Raw genomic sequence first — 19,118 nt, 5'->3', positions numbered from 1 at the left:
AGTCTGCTCCCAAGCTCGCACGCGGGAGAAGCACCGAACAGCGGAGCTGGAAGTGGCACGGGACCCCTCCCGGAACCTCACTCCCGCAGCTCCCAGCAGGACACGGGGAGGGGGTGGGGGCCCTGAGGTGGGGGAGCAGGCACTGGGGATGGAGGGGAGGCTGAGACTGCGTGGAGGGGCTGGGAGCGGGAGCAGGAGCAGGAGCAAGGCTGCCCCTGCACCGTGAGGCTACCCTTTCTCAGTCTCTCAGACGAGCAAACTTACTCAAAATAGCTTTAATTTTTAAAAATGCCCAGCATATAACAGCAATCAAAATCCAGACCAGTTTTCATCTCCCTCCCTGCTGCCCTCAGAGCACCCACAGACGGGCAGCATCAGGACCGCTGATGGGGAAAAGGACCGGGAAGGCCAGGAGGAAAGGGGCCGACCAGAGACGCACACCCAGGCCCTCAAGGGGGAATCCTGTCCCCTCCTGAGGCACTATCAGGTGGGATGCACAGTGGGGCTCAGCGTCCAGGCGACCAGGAGAGGCAAACCCGAGGCAGGCAGCCTTGGTGCCTGGAGGAGCAGACTCCCCCAGGGCAGCCAGCCACTAGGCTCACAACTTTCCGTCCCCCAGGGACAGGCCAGGGGAGAAGGGGCAGTCACGCGCCCCACCTGTCACGTGAGCTGGGCACACCCAGGCTGGATGCGGGGCTGCCTCCGGGCCGGGTAACAGGTGGGGCTCACTCACGGGACTGAGACAAACCCCGCAGCCCTCTCTGCCCAGCCGCACTGTGCACTTCTGGGCTGTCAGGCGGCTACTGCACCAGCCGGTAGGTGATGTACCTGCCCGCAGTCTCACTGGGCCGGATGATCTTCACCACCTGCAGGAGTGGGAGAGCAGCGGCTGGGGCAGGGCTCCCCTCAGTCACACGGCCAGCGGAGCAGGTGGCTCCCCGCCATCTGGGGCTGCCTCTTCCCCTGGCCCAGAACGCCGGGCCCCCAGCGCTCCCCGTCCTGAGAAGGGCTTCCTACCTGGCCCCGCTTTATCCCGAAGTAACGCGCCACGGGGTCTCCCGCCTGGATCCTGGGCAGCTGGTTCTCTCGGAGTTTGCTGGGAAACAGGTCAGGGAAAAAGCCAGGCTGGGCTGGCCGGGGGTGCGCGTGGAGGGGAGAGGTGGGGCGAGGGGGCGCCAGGCCCACTGGGGCCAGGAAGGATACTACCGGGCCAGCAGCTCCGTTACCTCCTCCTTAGTCATGACCACATGCTCTGGCACCAACTGCCAAGAAGAGAAGCTGGTAGCCATGGGGCTGTGACAGACACCCCCCTACCGTGCCCCCATACAAGAGAGGGCTGCGGCGTGGGCTCAGGAAGTCTTGGCCCAAATCCCACCCTCCTGACCCCACCCTAGGACGGGGCCCCGGTGCCCACAGCACCATGGTCATGGAGACGGGCCACAGGGCACCTCAGGCCCCCCGCTGCTTCTAGGGAAAGACAGACTCCACCCCATCCGGAGTTCCTAACTGCATGCGGGCTGGGCCTGGGAACCTGCACTCCAAGCTGTTGCTGGCCCAGGGCCCACACTCTGAGACCCCTGCTCCACCTCCTCTCCACTCGGGAAGGGGCCCCCAGACCCTGTGTCTCCGCTGAGGGGCAGGAGCAGGGTTTCCAGTCTTGCCTTGCCCCTGCCCCACCCCCACGGGGTCCCACCCACCCACACCCCTGGTGACCCCCGCCCACCTCGTGCTCTGTGATGTTGATGAGCAGCTCCTGCTGCAGAAACTGCTCCAGGACGTACTTGGGGGCCATGTCGACCAGGGACTGGGAGAAACGTCAACTCTCAGGCAGAGCCTCAGGGGCCACCCTCCCGCCCCACGTTGGTGCCCTAGTGCCCGGGAAACCCCAGCCAGCTCCTTCCTCACAGGCAGCTGGCAGGGGGAAGCCGGATGGGGTTTGCTCTCGTGCCTCGGAGAAGCCCACCTGCCCCGCCCACGAAAAGTGAGGGCCCTTCTGTCAACAGGGGTGTCCAGGGTCTGGTGTGCTGCCCCTCCCTGCAGAGGCGTGACCACAAGGACCCCAGAGCCCCCAGAGGCACAAGACCAAGGTGCTCACCCGTGCCCCCGCCCTCAACCGGGGAGCGCTGGGCCTGCTCTGAGGATACCCCAAGCCGCCCACCCGGGACAGCAGCTCCTTCTCAGACCCTGAGCTCCCGAAGCCTCGGTGGACACGCTGCCCCGGGGCTGGCCCTGGCGGCGGGGCAGAGAGGGGCCGCACCTGCTTGGCGGAGGGCGTCATGCCCTGCTGCACCACGACGAGGGCCCGCGTGATGCTCTCCTCCTGCATGCGCTGGCAGTACACCTTGATGGTCTTGATCCCCACCTTGGGCTCCTCTGCAGACACAGCGCCGCTCAGCACCGCGCTGCCCGCCCGCAGCCCCTGCCTGGCGCCCAGGCGCTAGCCCCACTTGGCCAACCTGCTGCGGCGCCGCTCCCCCTCTGGGGCTTTGGCTTCCCCCTTTGCGGAGCGAGAGCTGGGCTGCTGGCTCCCAGAACAGGGGGCGGGCTGCCTCCTGGTCACATGGGGAGCAGGAAGGTGCCAGGGCCCCCTGGCCACAAGGGACCTCTTTCTGGAAGTGGGGCCTGGGGGTCTGGGTTTGGGCCAGCGCCGCCACAGTGGTTTTCAGGTATGGGAAGCCTATCTGGGCACCCGTGAGACCAGTGCTGGGTGTTCAGAGGCAAGCAGGGGTGAGACGACCTGGAGAGCACAGTCCCCCAGTGGAGCTGGACCGCCCAGCCCCGCGCTGCCAGCACAGCCCTCACAGGGCCCGGCCGATCACAGGAGAACTGCCTGGCATGAGCCCAGCGGCTCAGCGCCTGGGCCGGGGCCTGTGGGGCGTCTCAGCACAGTCTGCCCTCTGCTGGAGTCCTAAGCCCCAGAGCCACAGAATGAGACTGCTTGGAAATGGGGTCTTTAAGAAAATAGTTAGGATGCTTTTCCATTATAGCTTTTTACAAGAAATCGCATATAGTTCCCTGTGCTGTACAGTAGACCCTTTCATCTCCATACAATAATGTGTATCTATTAATCCCTCAAACAGCAATGTGGAAAAGTGGATGCTTGTACGCACACACGTAACTGAGTCACTTTGCTGTGCTACTGAATCTAACACTGTAAGCTGGCTTCAATAAGAAGAATTGAAATAAAAAGTAATTAAGGTAACACAAGGCCTTCAGAGTGGGCCCCGATCCAATGTGGCTCAGGTTGTTATGAAAATGAATCAGGACAGACACACAGGGAGGGATGGCCAGGCGAGGATGCAGGGAGAAGACCGCCGTCTACACACCAAGGAGGCTCCAGCACTGGGAGAGATAACCTGTGTCTGTTTAAGCCCCTGTCTGTGGGGTTTTGTTATAGCAACCAGTGCAAATGAACACAGGCAGGAACCTCGACCCTGTCCCGTGACACACCTGAGAGCAGTGACACTCCCATCGTCACTAAAGAAAGACCAGGAAGTGAAGTGAGACCCCCAAACCTAGGGAGGCTCTGACCCCCAGGCAGATTCTCTCGAGGCCGAGCTGGCTGTCCAGGAGGCATGTGATTAGGCACCAAAGGCTCCAACAAGTGTGTTTCATGCATGGGGACGCTTTTCTTAAAAGTGCCACCTGGGTCTGCTCAGCAACCCTTGATTCAAGGCACTGGGGGGTCATGACACACCACAGCCCCTGAACCTTCGGGGCTTTAGAGCCGCGCTGCCTCAGTGGAGGAAGCGTTAAGACAGAGAGAACAGGAGTCCTGGGACACCCCTGGGGGCTCCTCACTCAACTCACGGCTCAGAGGGGGTCTGAGGTGGGGGGCACTTGAGCGCAGTCACCAGGGATGCGCAGGACAAGGAGGGAAGGGAGCAGCAAGGGGGGCTGCAGCAGGGAGGACGGGCCAGGAGTCTACAGCAGTGCAGGAAGAGCTGCCGGGAACAGCAAGTTCTGGGAACAAGAGCCAGGCCAATGGGCACAGAGCAGAGAGGACTTGGGGGCTCAGTGGGGAGGCCTGTGATGATCCCGCTTGGAGAAAATGGTTAAAGAGAGGATGGGGAGAGCAACTGAAGGGAAGGAAGCTGGAAAAGGCGTCCCCACAACAAAAAGGGCAAGAGGGGCAGAAGAATAAGGCCGGGGACAGACTCTGGGTCACGTGGCAGGGGGCTGCTACAGGCTAGCCCTGAGCAGGCCCTCGGATGGCTGCACCAGAACTGGGGCCCCTGAGGCCCTCACCTGGGAAGAAGACGAACATCTGGTCAGTGGGGTCATCGTTGTGAGCTACCAGCACCGTGAGGTCTGTGCGCCGAGGCCGCCCTTCACTGGGCTTGTCCCCAAACTGGGCCTTGAACTCCTCTAGCGTCTGGTCCAGCTCGTCCTGGGTCACCAGGTAGCCACGGTCGTGGCACAGCTGCAGAGAGAAGGAGCCAGGTGGCCCCAGGGTGGAGGGGGGATAGCAGCAGGAGCTCAGGCTGGGCCAGGCCACTGCAGAGGAGACCGGGACAGAGTTGGGACGCGGGGGGCTGTTGAGTCCATAGCCAGGCCCCAGGGTTCTGGGGCAGACAGGGACAGCAGGCTGGAAGAGGTGTGGCTGGGCTGGCCAGGGTAGACACTGGTTGGAAAACCAGGCAAATGCCCATGGCCCAGCAGTTTTAGGTCTTGCCTCAGAAACTGGGCTCTTTGAGTGGGTGGGCTAGAAGAGGACCCAGACGAAGAAAGGAAGGCTGGAGCCTTGACCCTTTCCTCGGTGAAGTCCTCCACAGCCCAACCCTTCCTCCTGAGCCCTCAGTCTTCTCTTCAGGCCCCTGACACTGCCAGCCTCAAGCACAGCTGCTCCGGCCCTGTCTTTGGGGTGACTTTGCAAGGCAGTGGGAAAGCTGGGTGCCGCTGCCTGGGCTTAGTCCCGGCAGGATTCCTGGGAGGGGGCTCCTGGTCAAGGGCCCAAGCCTCTGTGGGATCACCCTGGTCCCCTCCCATGGGGTGGCTTAGAAGCACGTGGCACATAGAATGCTCGGCCAGGGGACTGATATGACTCTGAGCCGACCGGCCCGAGTAACCGAGTAAGCTGGTGGCTCCTGGGTCGTCGAAGTAGCCACCAGACATCTGTGAGTCCAGCTGACCAGGGTTCCTTCAAACCCACGGTTCCGGGATTCTGTGTTCCGCGCTTGACGTGGACCCGGGACCTCCACCTCCAGTGAGACCCTGACCCCCTCCCCGGGGCGTCTCGGCCGCTGGTCCGTGGGGAACCTCCATCCCCGCAGACCCCCGCCTTGATGAGGGCCCCGGGGACCCAGTCTTGACAGCACCCTCCAGCTCCGGCCGCGCCGCCGGCGTGGGGAGGCGCGTTCCCAACCCTCGGCCACGCACTCGCCGTCCGCGCCCCGGCTGCTGCGTGCCCGGCTCGCCTGGCGCAGCGAGGCCCGCCCTCGCCGCGTTCGCTAAGCAGAGCCACCCCCGCGGGGCTCACCTGCATGATGGTTTTGCGAATCTTCCACAGACGGTACGTCTCCTCCTCGTCGTCCATGGCCGCCACCGCCGCTGCCGCCCGCACTCACTGCGCCTGCGCCCGCCAAGACCCGTGCCCACTGCGCCTGCGCCGAGTCTCGGTGAGGCCCCTCCCCCCCCAACCCGCCCCGTGTAGGGCTGTCGCCAGCGAACGCCTGAATGCAGCGACCTTCAGGAGCGGTAGCGCCAAGGGCAGCCCTAGCCTTACTAAGGCGGCGGTTGGCTGCGCGAGAAACGTGCCAACAGCACCGCCCTCCGGCCCCGGAAGTTTTCGCGTGGCTTTGACTGCAAGGCCTCTCGGGAGTTGTAGTTCCCACCCAACGCCCGCCTCGGGGCGGCAGTTTAGAATCAAAGCAGCAAAGTCGAGGTGTGGGCGGGGAAACTGAGGTCGCGATGGGGTCTGGGGTCTGCTCGGCTCCCAGGGACTCTTGGGCAGCCACTCCATAAGTATTTGTGCGTCCAACTGTAGGGGGTTCTCTCAGCTGGCTCTGGGCCGCGTCCAACTATGCACTTCGGCCTCAGTTTTCTGTCTGTACAATGGAAATGAAAAAGTGACCTCATATTAGAGGGTTAGCTGAGAATCTAAAGGGATGGTCGTACTTCAGATGAGCTTGGCATAGCACCTGGTTATGAAATGCTCCCATCTCTGTCTTCCCCCTTTTCTGTCCCCTGAGCCCCAATCCAGCCCCTACCCACATATTCCACAGCCCCCCAAGACCGTGCATTTTTTACAACCTCCCCATCTGCCCTTTCCCCGCCGAGTCCATATAGGAGGTTTGTCCAGCCCAGCCCAGCCCCCCAGTAACTTCTCATTCAGTAATACATTCATTCACTGATTCAGTATTTAAGAAGCAACAACAGGGACAGTGAACCAAAGAGATCTGAGAGAGACGGGCCGTGAACAGTGCACATAATAAGTAAATGATGAAGTGTTTTAGAAGGTGACAATGCTGTGGAAGGAGAAATAGAGGAAGCTGAGGGAGGTGCATCAGGCAGAGGGTGCAATCTGTTCAAAGGCCCTGAGGCTGGACCTTGGTGTGTTGGCAGCAAGGAGGCCTGTGATGGGGAGAGGTAGGAGAGGAAGTTAGGGGGTCAGGTGGGACAGATCCTGGGAGGCCTTGTGGATTGGGTAGGGGTTTGGCCAAGGGCATGTGGTGTGTGACCATGAACAGGGCAGATTCAAGGAGCAGGCCTGGCTGTGTGTGTTGGCTGGGTGTTTGCTGGAGGAAAGGAATTGGAGATGTGAATGCAGTGGGAGGAGGGCTGAAGGTGGAGACGAAGCAGGTCAGGAGTGAATTTTAAGTGAATTTTAAGAAAGGGTGTCTGTCTGGGTTGCTGGAGTGATGGACAGATCTGGGCAGGGGGCAGGGGCAGAACTGCTGGAGCCCAAGTCGGGGGCCTGGACGGTAACTGAGGTGACTCCAGGTGCAGACGGGCGCAGGGGGATGTGAGGTCATCTTGCTGTTCCTTGGGGCATGGAAGAGAGGAGAAAGGGCTCACAAGAGTTGGGGGGACTCGGGATCCCAAGAGGCTGGCAGGGCTCAACCCCAACACCCAAGACTCAGAGTCCTGCCTGTGATTGCAAGGCCTCAGCAACAGGACATGGAGTGGCAACCTTCTCCACGAACCCCCTGACCACTTAGTGCCTAGAAATCAGGTCACCACCCACAGGCTCCTGGGTGCAGATGTAAAACAGGGCAGTGGCTGTGGGAAAGTCCAGCAGCTCCTCAAACAGTTAAAGAGAGTCACCCTGTGATCCAGCACTTCCACCCTAGGGGCATATCTGTTACTGAGTCCAAGTTTGTACTGCTCGCCACCTGAGAGGCTGATAAATGTGGAGTTGACCTGTTGAGGCAAGGAAGAGTAACTTTATTTGGAAAGTCAGTGGACCAAGAAGGTGGGGGGCTAGCGTCCCGGAGAACCATCTTCCTCAAGTCAGAATTCAGGCTCCTTTGATACTAAAAAGGGGAGGGGGTGTGATTGGTTGTTGAAAACTTCTTGATGTCGGAATCCTTTGTTCTTGCAGCTGTCCATGTGGGTCAGGTCAGGATGTCCCTGTAAACCTCCAACAAGACAAATAATGTTCTCTGTTCTACAACTTTCTATTTCTGTATGAATGGAAAAGTGTTGTACCCTTAAGAGTCAGAGCCTTGAGAATGGGCTCTCCTGTCTGTTTCAGTCTACAGGCAATTCTTTTACAAAAGGTGCAGAATCAGCATGACTGAGCCCAGGAAACAGAGCACTGTGTTAGAGCCAGAGGAACAGATACAATATGGAGTCAGATTTGTTTTCCCTATTACACACCCAGGAGAAATGACACTATACTCCCACGCAAACACTTGTACAGCATTACAAAGTCAAAAGGTGAAAAAAACTCAAAAGCCCGTCAGTAGATAAAGGGATAAACACAACGTAGCCCATTTATATGATGGAATATTATCCACCCATCAAAAGGGTGAAGCCCTGACACATGCTACAAGCTGGATAAACCTATCATGAAAACATGATACTCATCAAGAGAAGCCAGACACAAAAGGCCCCATTGTGAGTGACTCCATTTGTGTGAAACGTCCAGAACAGGCAAATCCAGAGACAGGTTGCCAGGGACTTGAGAAGTGGATGGAGAGGAGTGACTGGTAGTGGAGCTGAGGGTTTCTTTTTGGGGTGCTGAATGAAATGAGCAAGAAACAGAAAGCCAAATAGTGTCTGATCTACTCATATGAGGTCCCTGGAAGAGTCAAATCCATAGCAACGAAGTAGGATGGTGGGTGTTGGGCTGGGGGAGGTGGGTGGGAGTGACTGCAGATGGGGATAGGGTTTCTTTTTGAGACGATAAAAATGTTCTGGAATTAGATGGTGTTGATGGTCACACAACATTATAAATATTCTAAACATCACTTAATTGTACACCTTGGTTAAAATGGTGAATTTTATCTCAAAAAAAATTTTTTTTTCTCAAGAAGAAATCAGGCCCCAGGCAGCTCTGTCCAGGCGCCTCCTCTTGGATCTGAAAGATGTTCTGGAGAGTCTTCTGGCTGGTGGGCAAGTCAGCTCCCTCTCTGGGGGACCCAGGCACCCTGGCCACCACAGAGGAGCCTCCCTGGAGGCTTGAGACTTCCCCAAGATTCCCTTGCCTCACCTCAGTGTGGGGAAAGTGGGGGAAAAGCTGTGAAACCGCAGGCACAAATCCCTACCAGAGCCAGTGGGACCAGCAAGGGCAGCTCCAGGCCCACGGGCTTGGCCTCCCCACCTCTGCTCTGCTGTAACTGGCAGGCAGTCAGGAACCTGGTGAGGCCTTGCCCCATTAACCCCACGTCCTCCCACCACCCTGCCCCTTGTGCTCCACGGGGGCGTCATCCTGAGCTGTTTTTCTGGAAATCCTGAAGTAAACAACCAGTTGGTGGCCATCTTTCCAACAAAGCTCCAGATCCCAGCTGAAGGGAACAGCTGGGTCTTCCCAAGGGCCACTCAGACTCCCTAGCGTGGCCTGACACCCAGTGTCGCCAGGGGGCGGAAATGAGGGGGGGTTTCCTGAGAAGGGAGGAGGCCCAGCTGGGAAAATGGAGGCTCCTGGCCAGAACTCAGCAGCCTCTGGTGACCACTGAGGCTTGAAGCCTGGTTGTGCAAGATAGGAATATAGCAACCTGGCGGGGGACCCTGTCCTCTGCCCCCAAACTCCCCTGGGGCTGGGTCTTGGGGGCTCATCAGTTCCCCCAAATGAGTCCAGCCCGGAAAGTCCTGCCCCCAAGGCCTCTGTAGAAACGTTCATGGGAGGGTCCAAGAAAAGAACGAGAAGTTGACGGGCAGCACACAAAGCTGAAACCACCCTCTGTCCAGCCTGCAGGTCAACCTCCGGCCATGGTTAGGGCCGGCGGTGGCATTCCATGACTCAGTTCCCGAGAATGGGGTGGGTCTTCTCTCTGGGCTGTGGCCAAATGCCTGAGCCTTGAGTGGAAATGAGTCTGGAGCCAAGGCAGCCGGGAGCTCCATCCTCAACTGCGTGCACACGCAGTGGGAAGTGACAACAGATACCACTGCGCTTGCGTTTTCCTTTCTAAGCACACACCTGCGAGCCCTCGCGCGTCTTCTCTCGGGGGCGGGACCACAGAAGCCGAAGTGCGGGTTAATCCGTAACTGGGTAACAGCTAACAGCCCCGCCAGGGCTCGCGTGTCACTTATATAAGCAGCTAAGACGGCGGAGTCCAAGGGAAGTGACACTCGGCCCTGTGCTGATGGCTCACCCTGCGGCAGGCATGCCGCTGTCCGGGGCTGTCGCCGTAAGTGACCCCCAAGCCCTCGCAACGACACCGCAGCCCAAGTGGAGAGACACCGACACCTACCGTGGTTTTATTTACATTAAAAAGAAAACTTCCAGTTCTCAATGAGCTGGGGTGAGATTTTTGAGAATTCCAGCTCGCCCCACAAGTTTCCAGTACTGTTTCAAGTTGTCTGGCATCCCATAGCACCGCAGTCAACCACCCGGATAACTGTCCGCAACCCAGAGCCTGCATGGACGCGGTCACCCGCCTGCCGACGGGCATGCGCAGTCACCGATAGGGACAAAACCGCAGGCCGGCCCCAACCCCGCCCCCGTCAGTCCTTCATCCTGACCTCCCATTGGCTAGCGCTGGCACGAGTCTGCAGCGCCTGCGTAGCCGACCAATGGGATAGCCGATGGGCGTGGCCAAGGGCGGGGAGGCGAGGCTCGCCGGCGTGCGTCCATTGGTCGGCTCGGCGAGGGGAGGAGCGCCGCCTTCCGGGAGCCCCTGCAGCCGCGATGAGCTTCAGCCAACTGTGCCGCCTCCTGAAGCCAGCGCTGCTCTGCGGGGCTCTGGCCGCGCCTGGCTTGGCCAGCACCATGGTGAGCGGGGCGCCGCCGGCTGGCTGGCAGGCCGTTGGGCGGGCGCGCGGAGCTGCGGGGACCTTGGGCTGGCGGCGCTGGCTGGGGGCGCGCGAGCAGTACTCGGCCGCCCCCTCCGCGGCGGTCGGAGCGGTGGCTAGCGCGCGGGCCTGGGTTACTGAGTCTAGATCGGGGACTGGGGGCGGCTCCCGGGAGGCCGGGTTAGGGCTAGGCGGTCGGAACCCCCGGGTGGGCGCCCCTGACGCGCAGACGCTGCTGCTTCAGGGCAGCTGAGGGTGGCGTCGTCGGCCACTAGCGACCCGCCTGCTACCGGGGGAGCGAGGGCGCCGGATGGCCGGAAAATCCGGGATCACGCGCCTCGGGGTGTCACTGCCCCTCCCCCACCCTGCGCCTCCCGGGGCCCCGCTCGTTGGCGTCACAGAGCAGCGGCACGGCGCCCTTGGCTACTGGCTCTTTGTCCTCCGGGCGCGGCCCTCGGTGGGCACAGGAGCGGCCAGAAACGGGCGGGCATGGGCCGCGCAGCCGTCGGCTCCCCGGGTCGTCGCGGGCAGCGGCGCCGGTTGCCAGCCGGGCGGCGGCGCCGAGCCCCCCAGAGGCGGAGGGCTCGAGTGTGCCGTCGTCGCAGGAGGGCGCGCCGCAGGCGGGAGAGGCCCGCGCCTGAGAACTCTGGGCAGGGGGGCCCTGTGGCCGGGGAGAGCTCCTGCGGGGCCGAGTCCCGGGACCCGGTGCGCGCGGGGCCTCCACACCCGCCTAGCAGGGTCCCAAGCCCTTCCCGGGTCTCAGTTATGTCTTGGGTCAAATGCGCCCTGTCCTGCCCCAGCTTTGAGGAGGAGCCGCCTCACTCTTTCCTTGCCCCGGTGCCCCAGTTGTCCTCCCTTTGGCACCCCTGGCTGGGCGGGCTGAGCGAGTGGGCCAAGGGGACGCGGACCAGGGCCTGGCACCCCGAGGCCCGCAGTCCGCTCAGCATGCCCTTCCGTTGCAGTGCGCGTCTCGCGACGATTGGCGCTGTGCTCACTCCATGCACGAATTCTCAGCCAAGGACATCGACGGTCACATGGTTAACCTGGACAAGTACCGGTGGGTACTAGTCTACCTGATGGGGGGAGGCAGGGCAAAGGCCTTGGCCCTGACCTGATTCCTTCATCCCACCTCCAGGGGCTACGTGTGCATCGTCACCAACGTGGCCTCGCAATGAGGCAAGACAGACGTAAACTACACTCAGCTGGTCGATCTGCACGCGCGATATGCCGAGTGTGGTTTACGGATCCTCGCCTTCCCTTGCAACCAGTTCGGGAGGCAGGTGTGTGGCTGGATCTGGATGTACCCGTATGTCCTGTGTGCGGAGGTCGAAGCCAGGGTGGATGGCATGGGGAGAGGGCCTGTCTTCTGAAGCAGGGACCAAAGGGGTACAGGCTCCTCCCCACTCACCCCCAGCACCCCTGCCCTGCCACAGGAGCCAGGGAGTAATGCTGAGATCAAAGAGTTCGCCGCCGGCTATAACGTCAAATTCGATTTGTTCAGCAAGATCTGTGTTAATGGGGATGATGCCCACCCACTGTGGAAGTGGATGAAAGTTCAGCCCAAGGGGAAGGGCATCCTGGGAAAGTAAGTTAGGGGCAAGGGAAGAAGGGAGGGCAGGGTGGCTCCCCAGGGGCAGTGGGGGTCTGCAGTTGCCATGGGATTCCTCACGACATCACACTTACTTTGTAGTGCCATCAAATGGAACTTCACCAAGGTAAGGGGGACTGGAGGCCTAGGGGGACGACCCAGCCCCCAGCCACAACTGGGCCACTTCAAGGGTCCCCAGCTGTGACCTAAGTGGGGTGGCGGGTGGGGGCTGCTTGCTCGCCCCAGCCCCACGGGCCTCCCGGTACTGACACCGCCTCTCTGGCAGTTCCTCATTGACAAGAACGGCTGTGTGGTGAAGCGGTACGGTCCCATGGAGGAGCCCCTGGTAGGTGCCTTTCGAGGGAGCCTGCTGCGGGGGGTGGGGAGGGGGCACGGGAAGAGGTGCCCTGACCCCTCCTTCCCTGCAGGTAATTGAGAAGGACCTGCCGTGCTACCTCTAGTTCCACAAGGTGCGCCCCTACCCGAGCCTGCTGCCCGTGCCCCTTGGAGCCTTCCACCCGGCACCCGTGACGGTCTGCCCGAAAACCAGCCCTGGTGGGGCAGACCTGAGAACCCGGCGTGCACCCCTGCCGGAGGAAGGCCCCTCGGCCCGGCTCGCAGCTCGGCAACCCCCCACCCCTGGCTGCCTTGTCAGAATAAAACATAGAAACTGGCCTGCTGGGTGCTCCTGCTTATGGTGGGGGTCTTTTGTCCCAGGCCCCTCCTGGCGCAGTGGCAGGTGTTGCCAGCTCCCCAGGCTGCGGGGCGGGGGAGGAGGGATGTGGACGGCGGACTTCCCTCAGGGTTCAGAGGGCTGCACCCTGGGCTGCTAATCGCCTCAGCCCAGCCCAGAGGGCAGGCAGAGCTGATCCTGGGGAAGATAATAACGACTCCTGACCGGCTGCTGCCCCCTCCACCAGGTCTCCTCCCATGTGCTGAGGCGGGAGGGTCAGGGGACCTAGGCGGTGAGGCCTTGCCTGCTGGAGGCCCGCTGCACCTGGGCTGGGCACCAAGCCAGCCTCACAGAATAGATGCGGAGTCAGGGCACCAGCCTTCTCACGCGCCTCATCAGGCACAAGCCGTCCCCCAGGAGGGGCTGTGGGCACAGCCTCCTTGCCTGCCTGCAGCTCGAGGGAGCCATCCTGGAGAGTGTGGAAGGTGGCCCAGCCTGCTGCTGTCTTCCAGACGGGGCCCAGCTCCTGGGCTCTCCTGCCCCTGGGCTGCACAACCAACACCCTCGAGGAAGACCTGGGAGGGCGCCAAGGCAGAGGCTGCAGCCGTGAACATGGGGGTCTGAGGGACCGAACTCAACACCACCAAGAGGGTCCCAGGCAGGGTCCTGTCTCCAACTAGTGTCTGGGCCCAGACACCTCGGGCCTGGCACTGCCAGTTCAGAGGCAGCTGGCTGGCTGTTCCAGTGCCAGGACCACACAGTGGACAAACTGCCTCACGGGGTGGGGTGTCTCCCCTGGCCTGGCCCCAATCATCTGTCAGGCCACGCAGCCTTCAGGGGATGAGCCAGCAGGGAGAGGCCAGCAGCCACTCCTGACCTCAGTCCCTGGGTCCCCCTAATCACCACACCTGGGAGGAACATGCAGTGGTACCTGCAGTCTGGGTCCCTATCCTTGCAGGCCACAGGAACAGACAGCCTGGGAAGTAGTGAAAATGCACATATATTTAAAAAAGATCTCTTTACATATATACACTTGAATTCATTATAAATACACATAGAAACCAGGGGGCCACCCACCAGCTCCGCAGGAGTCCGGAACCTGGGAGAGGTGGCTGGGTAATAATTTAGGGAACAGAGAGCAGGGAGGAGGAGTTGCATATATTAATGGGGGGGATCTGCCCCATGGAGCCCCCCTGGAGACAGTGGGGCCCTGAGCACCTGGGGTTTCCTGAGTTTCCAGCTCTTGGGGCCACCCAGTTTTGTGGATTACAGGGGTTCAGGCCTGACCAGGCCCTGTAAGGTGGGTGGGGCAGGAGCCCCAACCCAGGCCTGGAGGGGGGCAGTAGAGGACCGAGGCACAGAGAGGGAGGAGGGCCCCCCACCCCCAGGCCCTTCCTGGGCCTCTAGACCCGGAATCTCCTGAGTGGGACCTGCTTTCAGCCACTGCCCCACCAGGCAGGGCCTCAGAGGGGCCCCCAGGGCTGGCAGCATCTTGGGGGTCTGCCCAGGCATCAGCGGGAAGGCACTGCAGTGGGGGCCTCGGTGGGCTGGATGAGGGCACCCTGGCCCCCAATCCTCTCAGTAGTCGGCAGGGGAACCCAGCCTGATGGCCACCCGCTTCCTTGGTGTAGGCATGGCATGTTCTTACAGTCCTGTCTGGGAAGGATGCCTGGCGGGACCTAGGAGTTTGGGAATGGGGGGCTGAACTGGATGACGCTCTGCCGCTCAGGGCCCCCACCGCCCCCAGGAGCGCCCGGGGCCCCGCCGCCAGCCCCCAGCGGGCCCGGGGGTTCGGCGGGTGGCACAGCGTTGAGGGATCGCAGCATGTCCTCCAGAACCTCCTTGAAGTTGATGTCACAGCCCTGGTGCAGGAGGGCCGCGGGGTCAGTCGGGGCCTCGGGGGCATCCGGAGCGCCCAGCAGCAGGCCACCGGGGCCGGGGACCGGCGGCGGTGGGAAGGTGAACGGCGAGGGCAGAGGGAAGGCCTGGGCGGGCGGGCTGTAGGTGAGGTCCAGGACCTCGCTGGGGCCGCAGGGCAGTGCAAGCGGGCGCAGGGCGGCCGGTGGAGGGGGAAGCCCTCGGCTGCGCGCCTGCTTGTGCTTCACGTCGGCGTCCATGAGCTGCAGCTCCTGCAGCACCCGGTGCACGCAGCCCTCAGGGATCTTGATGCCTGAGGGGCGCCAGGAGGTCAGGGCCTGCAGGGGGCCGACCTCCCCCACCTCGCCCATGCCCACCGCTCACCAACTTGCTTCTTCTTGTCCTTGGTCTTGAGACGTACTATCTGCAGGTAGCTGCTGCTGGTGACGTCAGCCATGACGGCGGCGATGCGGCCCCACACGCGCAGCAGGGCCCCGCACAGCATGTAGTGGTGGCGCAGCCGCAGGCCCTGCGCACAATCCTTACCCTGCTGCGCCAGCCGGCAGTGCCGGTTCCTGCACGGGACAGACTCGCTGCTGCGCCTGCCTTCCCAGCCCCGGCCACCCTGCTCCCACCCCTTGCCCCTCATCCGCAGGCCTCCGGGACCGCCCTTCCCTCCGCACTGGCTCCTTCCACAGCAGCGCACACGCCTCCCCCTCTCTAGTCCAGCCTGGGCCTCACCACGTGGTGTGGCTGCAGTGCGTCAGCGAGAAGGTGTAGCTGCTCTCCCAGTGCTCCCTGGCCTCCTCCGCTGTCACCTGCAGAGATAGGCAGTTGGGCCCCTGGACGGGTGTTCCCGGGCTCCACAGTGCCCCAGGCCTGCTCATCTTGCACCTGGTAGCCAGGGCAGCGGAGCATGGAAGCCGAAGGCGGCCTGGGAACAGCAGGAGGCCCGCCAGGGAGGAGCCACGGGGGAGGCTGGAACTACAGGGCCTCGGTGGGGGCACGGCTAGGCCTACCCGGTGGAACTTCCGGCACAGGCTGTCGAACGTCTCCAGCTGGCTCTGCCGCCCGATGTTGGGCTTATACACGGTGAAGAGCTTGCCGCGGTTCTGCTGGGCCAGCAGGCAGCTGGGCTTGTTGTCACGGACCTGGGCAGGGGTGGGAGTCAGGGTGGGGGCACTACCCCACATGCTGGGTGTTGGTCCCCAAGGTATGCGTGCCCAAGAGGGCCTGAGGCTGACTGCTGCCCTCGCCCCGCAGCCCACCGGCTGCTGGGGTCCTGCCCCTGGGGTACTGGGGGCCGCTGGGGGTGCCCACCTTGTAGGAGAGGTAGAAGCCGTCGTGGGTGCCTGTCAGCTCCAGAGACCTGGCATACGCCTCCTCCCACTTCAGGCCGCGGTCCACGCTGATCTGCAGGGCCCGTGGGCATTAGGGGGATGTGGGGGGTGGGGACGATGGGTGGGACGAGGGGGTGGGGATGTGGGAGCTGGGACGAGGAGTGGGATGTGGGGGCGGGGATGAGGGAGTGGGGACGATGGGTGGGACGAGGGAGTGGGGACGATGGGTGGGACGAGGGAGTGGGGACGATGGGTGGGACGAGGGGCGGGGCGATGGGTAGGGATGTGTGGGACGGGGTGATGGGTGGGACAAGGGGCGGGGTGAGGGGCGGGACGGTGGGCGGGACGAGGGGTGGGGATGTGCGGGTCGGGGATGATGGGTTGGGACATGGGGGGCGGGGACGACGGGCAGGACGAAGGGCCGGGGCGGTGTCTGATCACCTTGTAGAAGACCACCTGCCCGTCCTGTGGGTGCCCGGGGGCCAGGAACACCTGCTGGCTCTCCTCGTAGATCTCGTCGATGCCGGGAGCCAGGTCTGGAAGAGGGCGAGCTGGATGAGTGGGGCCCAGGCTCCGGCCTTGGGGAGGGGGGTCTAGCAGGGCGGGCCTGGCCCGGCCGCGGCGCTCACCCAGGATGCCCATGTCGTATTTGCCCTCCTTCTTGTCCACCGCGATGAGGTGGTCGAAGGTGTCAGAGAAGTACTGGAACAGCGCGTTCTGCTTGTGCACTTCCAGCCCCAGGATACGGTTCAGGAACTTGGTGATGGAGCAGTCTGGTGGCGGGACGGAGCCTCAGGCTGGGGCTGAGCCCAGCCTCTCCCTGTCCACTGGATACAGAAGTCTGGGGGCGCCGCCCGCCCCAGGCTCTACTGGGGGCTCACCCTTCTCCACATCCAGGCAGCCGGACCTGGACTCGCGCCCTCCGATGCCAACCGACAGCAGCCCCTGCTTCATGTCTGTGGGGAGGGAGGGGGGCCTCACACCTGCTTCCCTCCCGGCCCTCGCCCCAGCCCACCAGGGATCCCCCTCACCACCAATGTCCCCTTGGTATGTGTGGGGGAGGACCTTTTGACACAAATCCCACCTACCAATCCCAGTGGCCCAGATGGCACCCCTTGGGGAGACTGCAGGCACCCCAACTCACCGCGGAAGAAGGCGGCATCCCCTCCCGGGTAGCCCTGGGGCAGCGGCACCTTGCTCTCTGTCTGGCTAAGGATGGTGGTGAGGACGCAGCTGAGGGCCCGGGCGCCGTACTGCGTGGAGGGGCGAGGGTTGTGTCAGAGGCTGGGCTGGGCACCCCGGGACCCTCCTCTCTTGGGCCCTACCTCCTTGGGTACCTTGTTCTCAAAGTTGTACTTGCTCAAGTCCCGGGACTCGGTGGCTCGGCGGTCCCCGTGGGTCAATGCCCCCTGCGCAGGATGGGAGAGGCTGTCACAGGTGGCCCACACTCCTCCCTGATCTGCCCTCCTCAGGGAGCCTCCCCCAGCCCCCGGCCCACACACTCACGAGGCTCTCCAGCCGCTTGGCCACAATGGAGGCAAACCTGCGCTCCCCAGCCAGCTCTGAGATGAGGAAGATGTACTCAGGTGCAGAGACCTGGTTGGACCGGTGGGTCCTGCCTGGAGGCAGAGGGGACTTTCAGAGACCTTGGCAGGCCTGCAAGGTTGGGTGACCTGGGGCAGGGGTGGGGACAGGGCTAACCGAACTGCTGGATGGCGCGGTCAGCACTCCAGGGCAGCTCGAGCGTCATGTGGACCCGGCGCCGCTGGTTCTGGACCCGGCGGTCAGCTTGGAGGGAGACACCGGAGCTGGAGGCCTCTGAGATGATGGCCACGAGCTGGGGAGGCGTGGACATGGCCAGGTCATCAGGGCAGACAGCCTGCTCCTCCGGCCCTGGGCCCGGGTCACTTGGATGCATTCAGAATGACCCACACAGGAAGTTCAGATACGTGTATCCGTAGAGGTGCCCATGTGGGCTTAGAACAGAGTCTTGACCACCCCTGGAGGGTCTGCCTGCCTTGTGGACATCAGCTCCCATGGGGCAGCTCAGAGAAGCTGCGGGCATGGGCGACTTGGACAGAAGGTGGGGCGGGCCAGGGAGGGCTTTGGTCCTCGAGCCAGCCCTCCAGGACCCCTGCACCTCCCCTGCCCACAGGGCCCTTGTGGGCTCCCTGCTCCTGGCTCCTGGTCCAGGGGGTGTCCTGCAGACACAGCCCCACAGTTACCTCCCCCAGGGCCCCACCTTCTCGCCATTCATGAACCGTTCCTTCTCCCTGAGGTTCACATGGTCGATGGAGAGGCCCTGCTCTGCCCGTGACTCGAAGGCCACTGTCCCATCAGGCCTGGACACCACGCGGCCCTTCCTGCCGGTCATCTGTAGCCAGGGTGGGGCCAGGGACAGACTGTCAGCTGGTGTGGCTGCCAGGGGCTGGTCCCCGCGTGTCTCGGTTTCCCCACCTGTGACCCTGGGGCACCTGGGTGTGCGTGGCGAGGGGGCGGTAGACCCTGGGCCAGGACTCGCCTCTCCCCGGGCTTGGGGCCCACGGAGCAACTGGCAGGGTTTTCACTTGTCTTCCTAAGTCTTTTCCCAGAACCCAGCTGCCTTGGGCCACAACAAACTTAAGGTGGTACCAGAAGGACGTCCTGAGAAACAGCAGAGTAGCTCAGGTAGAAGGGAGCACAGGGGTGTTCTGGGGTCGGGGGACAGGCCTGGGCCCAAGAGTGCACCCAGAACACAGAGGATGTGTGGGGCAGGGGGACGAGGAGCTGGGCCAGAGGGCGGGGGGTGGGGGGGAGGCAGTGGCTGAGAGAAGAGAGCCCTCCAGCAGCAGCCCTGGCCAGTGAGCAGGACACTTGGACGCTGGGCCCTGTGGCCACTCTCACCTCTCCAAGACAGCCACCAGGGGGCACCAAAGCTCACCTCTGCCACCCTCTCTGGGCCCCCCAGCTGGTCAATGAGCTCGTCCAGGGTGTTGACAGGCAGCTCCCGACCCAGTGCCCGCACCTTGGCCAGCAGGTCCTGCTTCAGCCGCTCAACCCGCTCCAGGATGCCAGGGCCATGCAGGTCTCGCTGTGGGAGGCACAGCGGGCCTGTGGGGCCAGAGGGTCACAAATGACCAGCCAGGCCACTTGCTCACAGCCATACTTGCAGGGAGACGCAGCCCTGGGCCGTGGAGGATGAGGGGGCCCCTCGGGAGTTGGGGTAAGCCAGGTACCCAGGAGGTGTGGGGGTCCAGAACCTCCTTAACCCCAGGCTGTCAGC

At 62.7% G+C, this 19,118-nt stretch overlaps 3 protein-coding genes across 8 annotated transcripts in view; 1 reads left to right on the top strand and 2 right to left on the bottom strand.

Annotated features, from left to right (window-relative positions):
• Positions 1 to 260: 260 nt before the first annotated feature.
• On the bottom strand, positions 261 to 5,611 carry POLR2E (RNA polymerase II subunit E). 2 transcript variants are annotated; one of them, XM_032466159.1, is made up of 7 exons: positions 5,480 to 5,611; positions 4,249 to 4,423; positions 2,258 to 2,373; positions 1,724 to 1,804; positions 1,204 to 1,262; positions 1,018 to 1,096; positions 261 to 866 (listed from the first exon to the last, which is right to left on the bottom strand). In XM_032466159.1, exons 1-7 carry the CDS (start codon positions 5,534 to 5,536, stop codon positions 801 to 803), a joined length of 633 nt encoding a protein of 210 aa, XP_032322050.1. In that variant the 5' UTR covers positions 5,537 to 5,611; the 3' UTR covers positions 261 to 800. The 2 variants fall into 2 exon arrangements, with proteins under 2 accessions (XP_032322050.1, XP_032322051.1); XM_032466160.1 differs by lacking the exon at positions 1,204 to 1,262.
• Positions 5,612 to 10,229: 4,618 nt separating this feature from the next.
• GPX4 (glutathione peroxidase 4) lies at positions 10,230 to 12,661 on the top strand. 2 transcript variants are annotated; one of them, XM_032466143.1, is made up of 7 exons: positions 10,230 to 10,378; positions 11,361 to 11,455; positions 11,534 to 11,678; positions 11,832 to 11,983; positions 12,089 to 12,113; positions 12,273 to 12,332; positions 12,415 to 12,661. In XM_032466143.1, exons 1-7 carry the CDS (start codon positions 10,295 to 10,297, stop codon positions 12,445 to 12,447), a joined length of 594 nt encoding a protein of 197 aa, XP_032322034.1. In that variant the 5' UTR covers positions 10,230 to 10,294; the 3' UTR covers positions 12,448 to 12,661. The 2 variants fall into 2 exon arrangements, with proteins under 2 accessions (XP_032322034.1, XP_032322035.1); XM_032466144.1 differs by lacking the exon at positions 12,089 to 12,113.
• Positions 12,662 to 13,640: 979 nt separating this feature from the next.
• SBNO2 (strawberry notch homolog 2) overlaps positions 13,641 to 19,118 on the bottom strand; it is a 48,399-nt gene continuing 42,921 nt past the window's right edge. For 3 of the 4 annotated variants that reach the window (XM_032466139.1, XM_032466137.1, XM_032466141.1), the window contains 14 exons: positions 18,777 to 18,946; positions 18,099 to 18,230; positions 17,558 to 17,693; positions 17,363 to 17,475; positions 17,194 to 17,265; positions 17,001 to 17,109; positions 16,738 to 16,812; positions 16,486 to 16,629; positions 16,298 to 16,392; positions 15,837 to 15,929; positions 15,536 to 15,667; positions 15,258 to 15,334; positions 14,901 to 15,091; positions 13,641 to 14,829 (listed from right to left, as the gene is read on the bottom strand). In XM_032466139.1, the coding sequence (XP_032322030.1) occupies positions 14,339 to 14,829; positions 14,901 to 15,091; positions 15,258 to 15,334; positions 15,536 to 15,667; positions 15,837 to 15,929; positions 16,298 to 16,392; positions 16,486 to 16,629; positions 16,738 to 16,812; positions 17,001 to 17,109; positions 17,194 to 17,265; positions 17,363 to 17,475; positions 17,558 to 17,693; positions 18,099 to 18,230; positions 18,777 to 18,946 (2,030 nt within the window). In that variant the 3' untranslated portion in view covers positions 13,641 to 14,338. The remainder of the gene's footprint in view (positions 14,830 to 14,900; positions 15,092 to 15,257; positions 15,335 to 15,535; positions 15,668 to 15,836; positions 15,930 to 16,297; positions 16,393 to 16,485; positions 16,630 to 16,737; positions 16,813 to 17,000; positions 17,110 to 17,193; positions 17,266 to 17,362; positions 17,476 to 17,557; positions 17,694 to 18,098; positions 18,231 to 18,776; positions 18,947 to 19,118) is intronic. The other variant, XM_032466140.1, reaches the window with a different exon arrangement.

This window comes from Camelus ferus, chromosome 22, assembly GCF_009834535.1.
Source record: "Camelus ferus isolate YT-003-E chromosome 22, BCGSAC_Cfer_1.0, whole genome shotgun sequence".
Lineage (NCBI taxonomy): Eukaryota > Metazoa > Chordata > Mammalia > Artiodactyla > Camelidae > Camelus > Camelus ferus.
Note: the sequence above shows the minus strand (reverse complement) of the source record. Positions and strands in the feature narration are given on the sequence as shown.

What these genes read in the sequence shown, in the direction of transcription:
- POLR2E (XM_032466159.1), bottom strand. Translation starts at nt 5,536, where the DNA reads ATGGACGACGAGGAGGAGACGTACCGTCTGTGGAAGATTCGCAAAACC. An exon ending in TTCGCAAAACCATCATGCAG is followed by an intron (nt 4,424 to 5,479) that starts GTGAGCCCCGCG and finishes TTCTCTCTGCAG; the next exon opens with CTGTGCCACGACCGTGGCTA. An exon ending in TGACGCCCTCCGCCAAGCAG is followed by an intron (nt 1,805 to 2,257) that starts GTGCGGCCCCTC and finishes CGTTTCTCCCAG; the next exon opens with TCCCTGGTCGACATGGCCCC.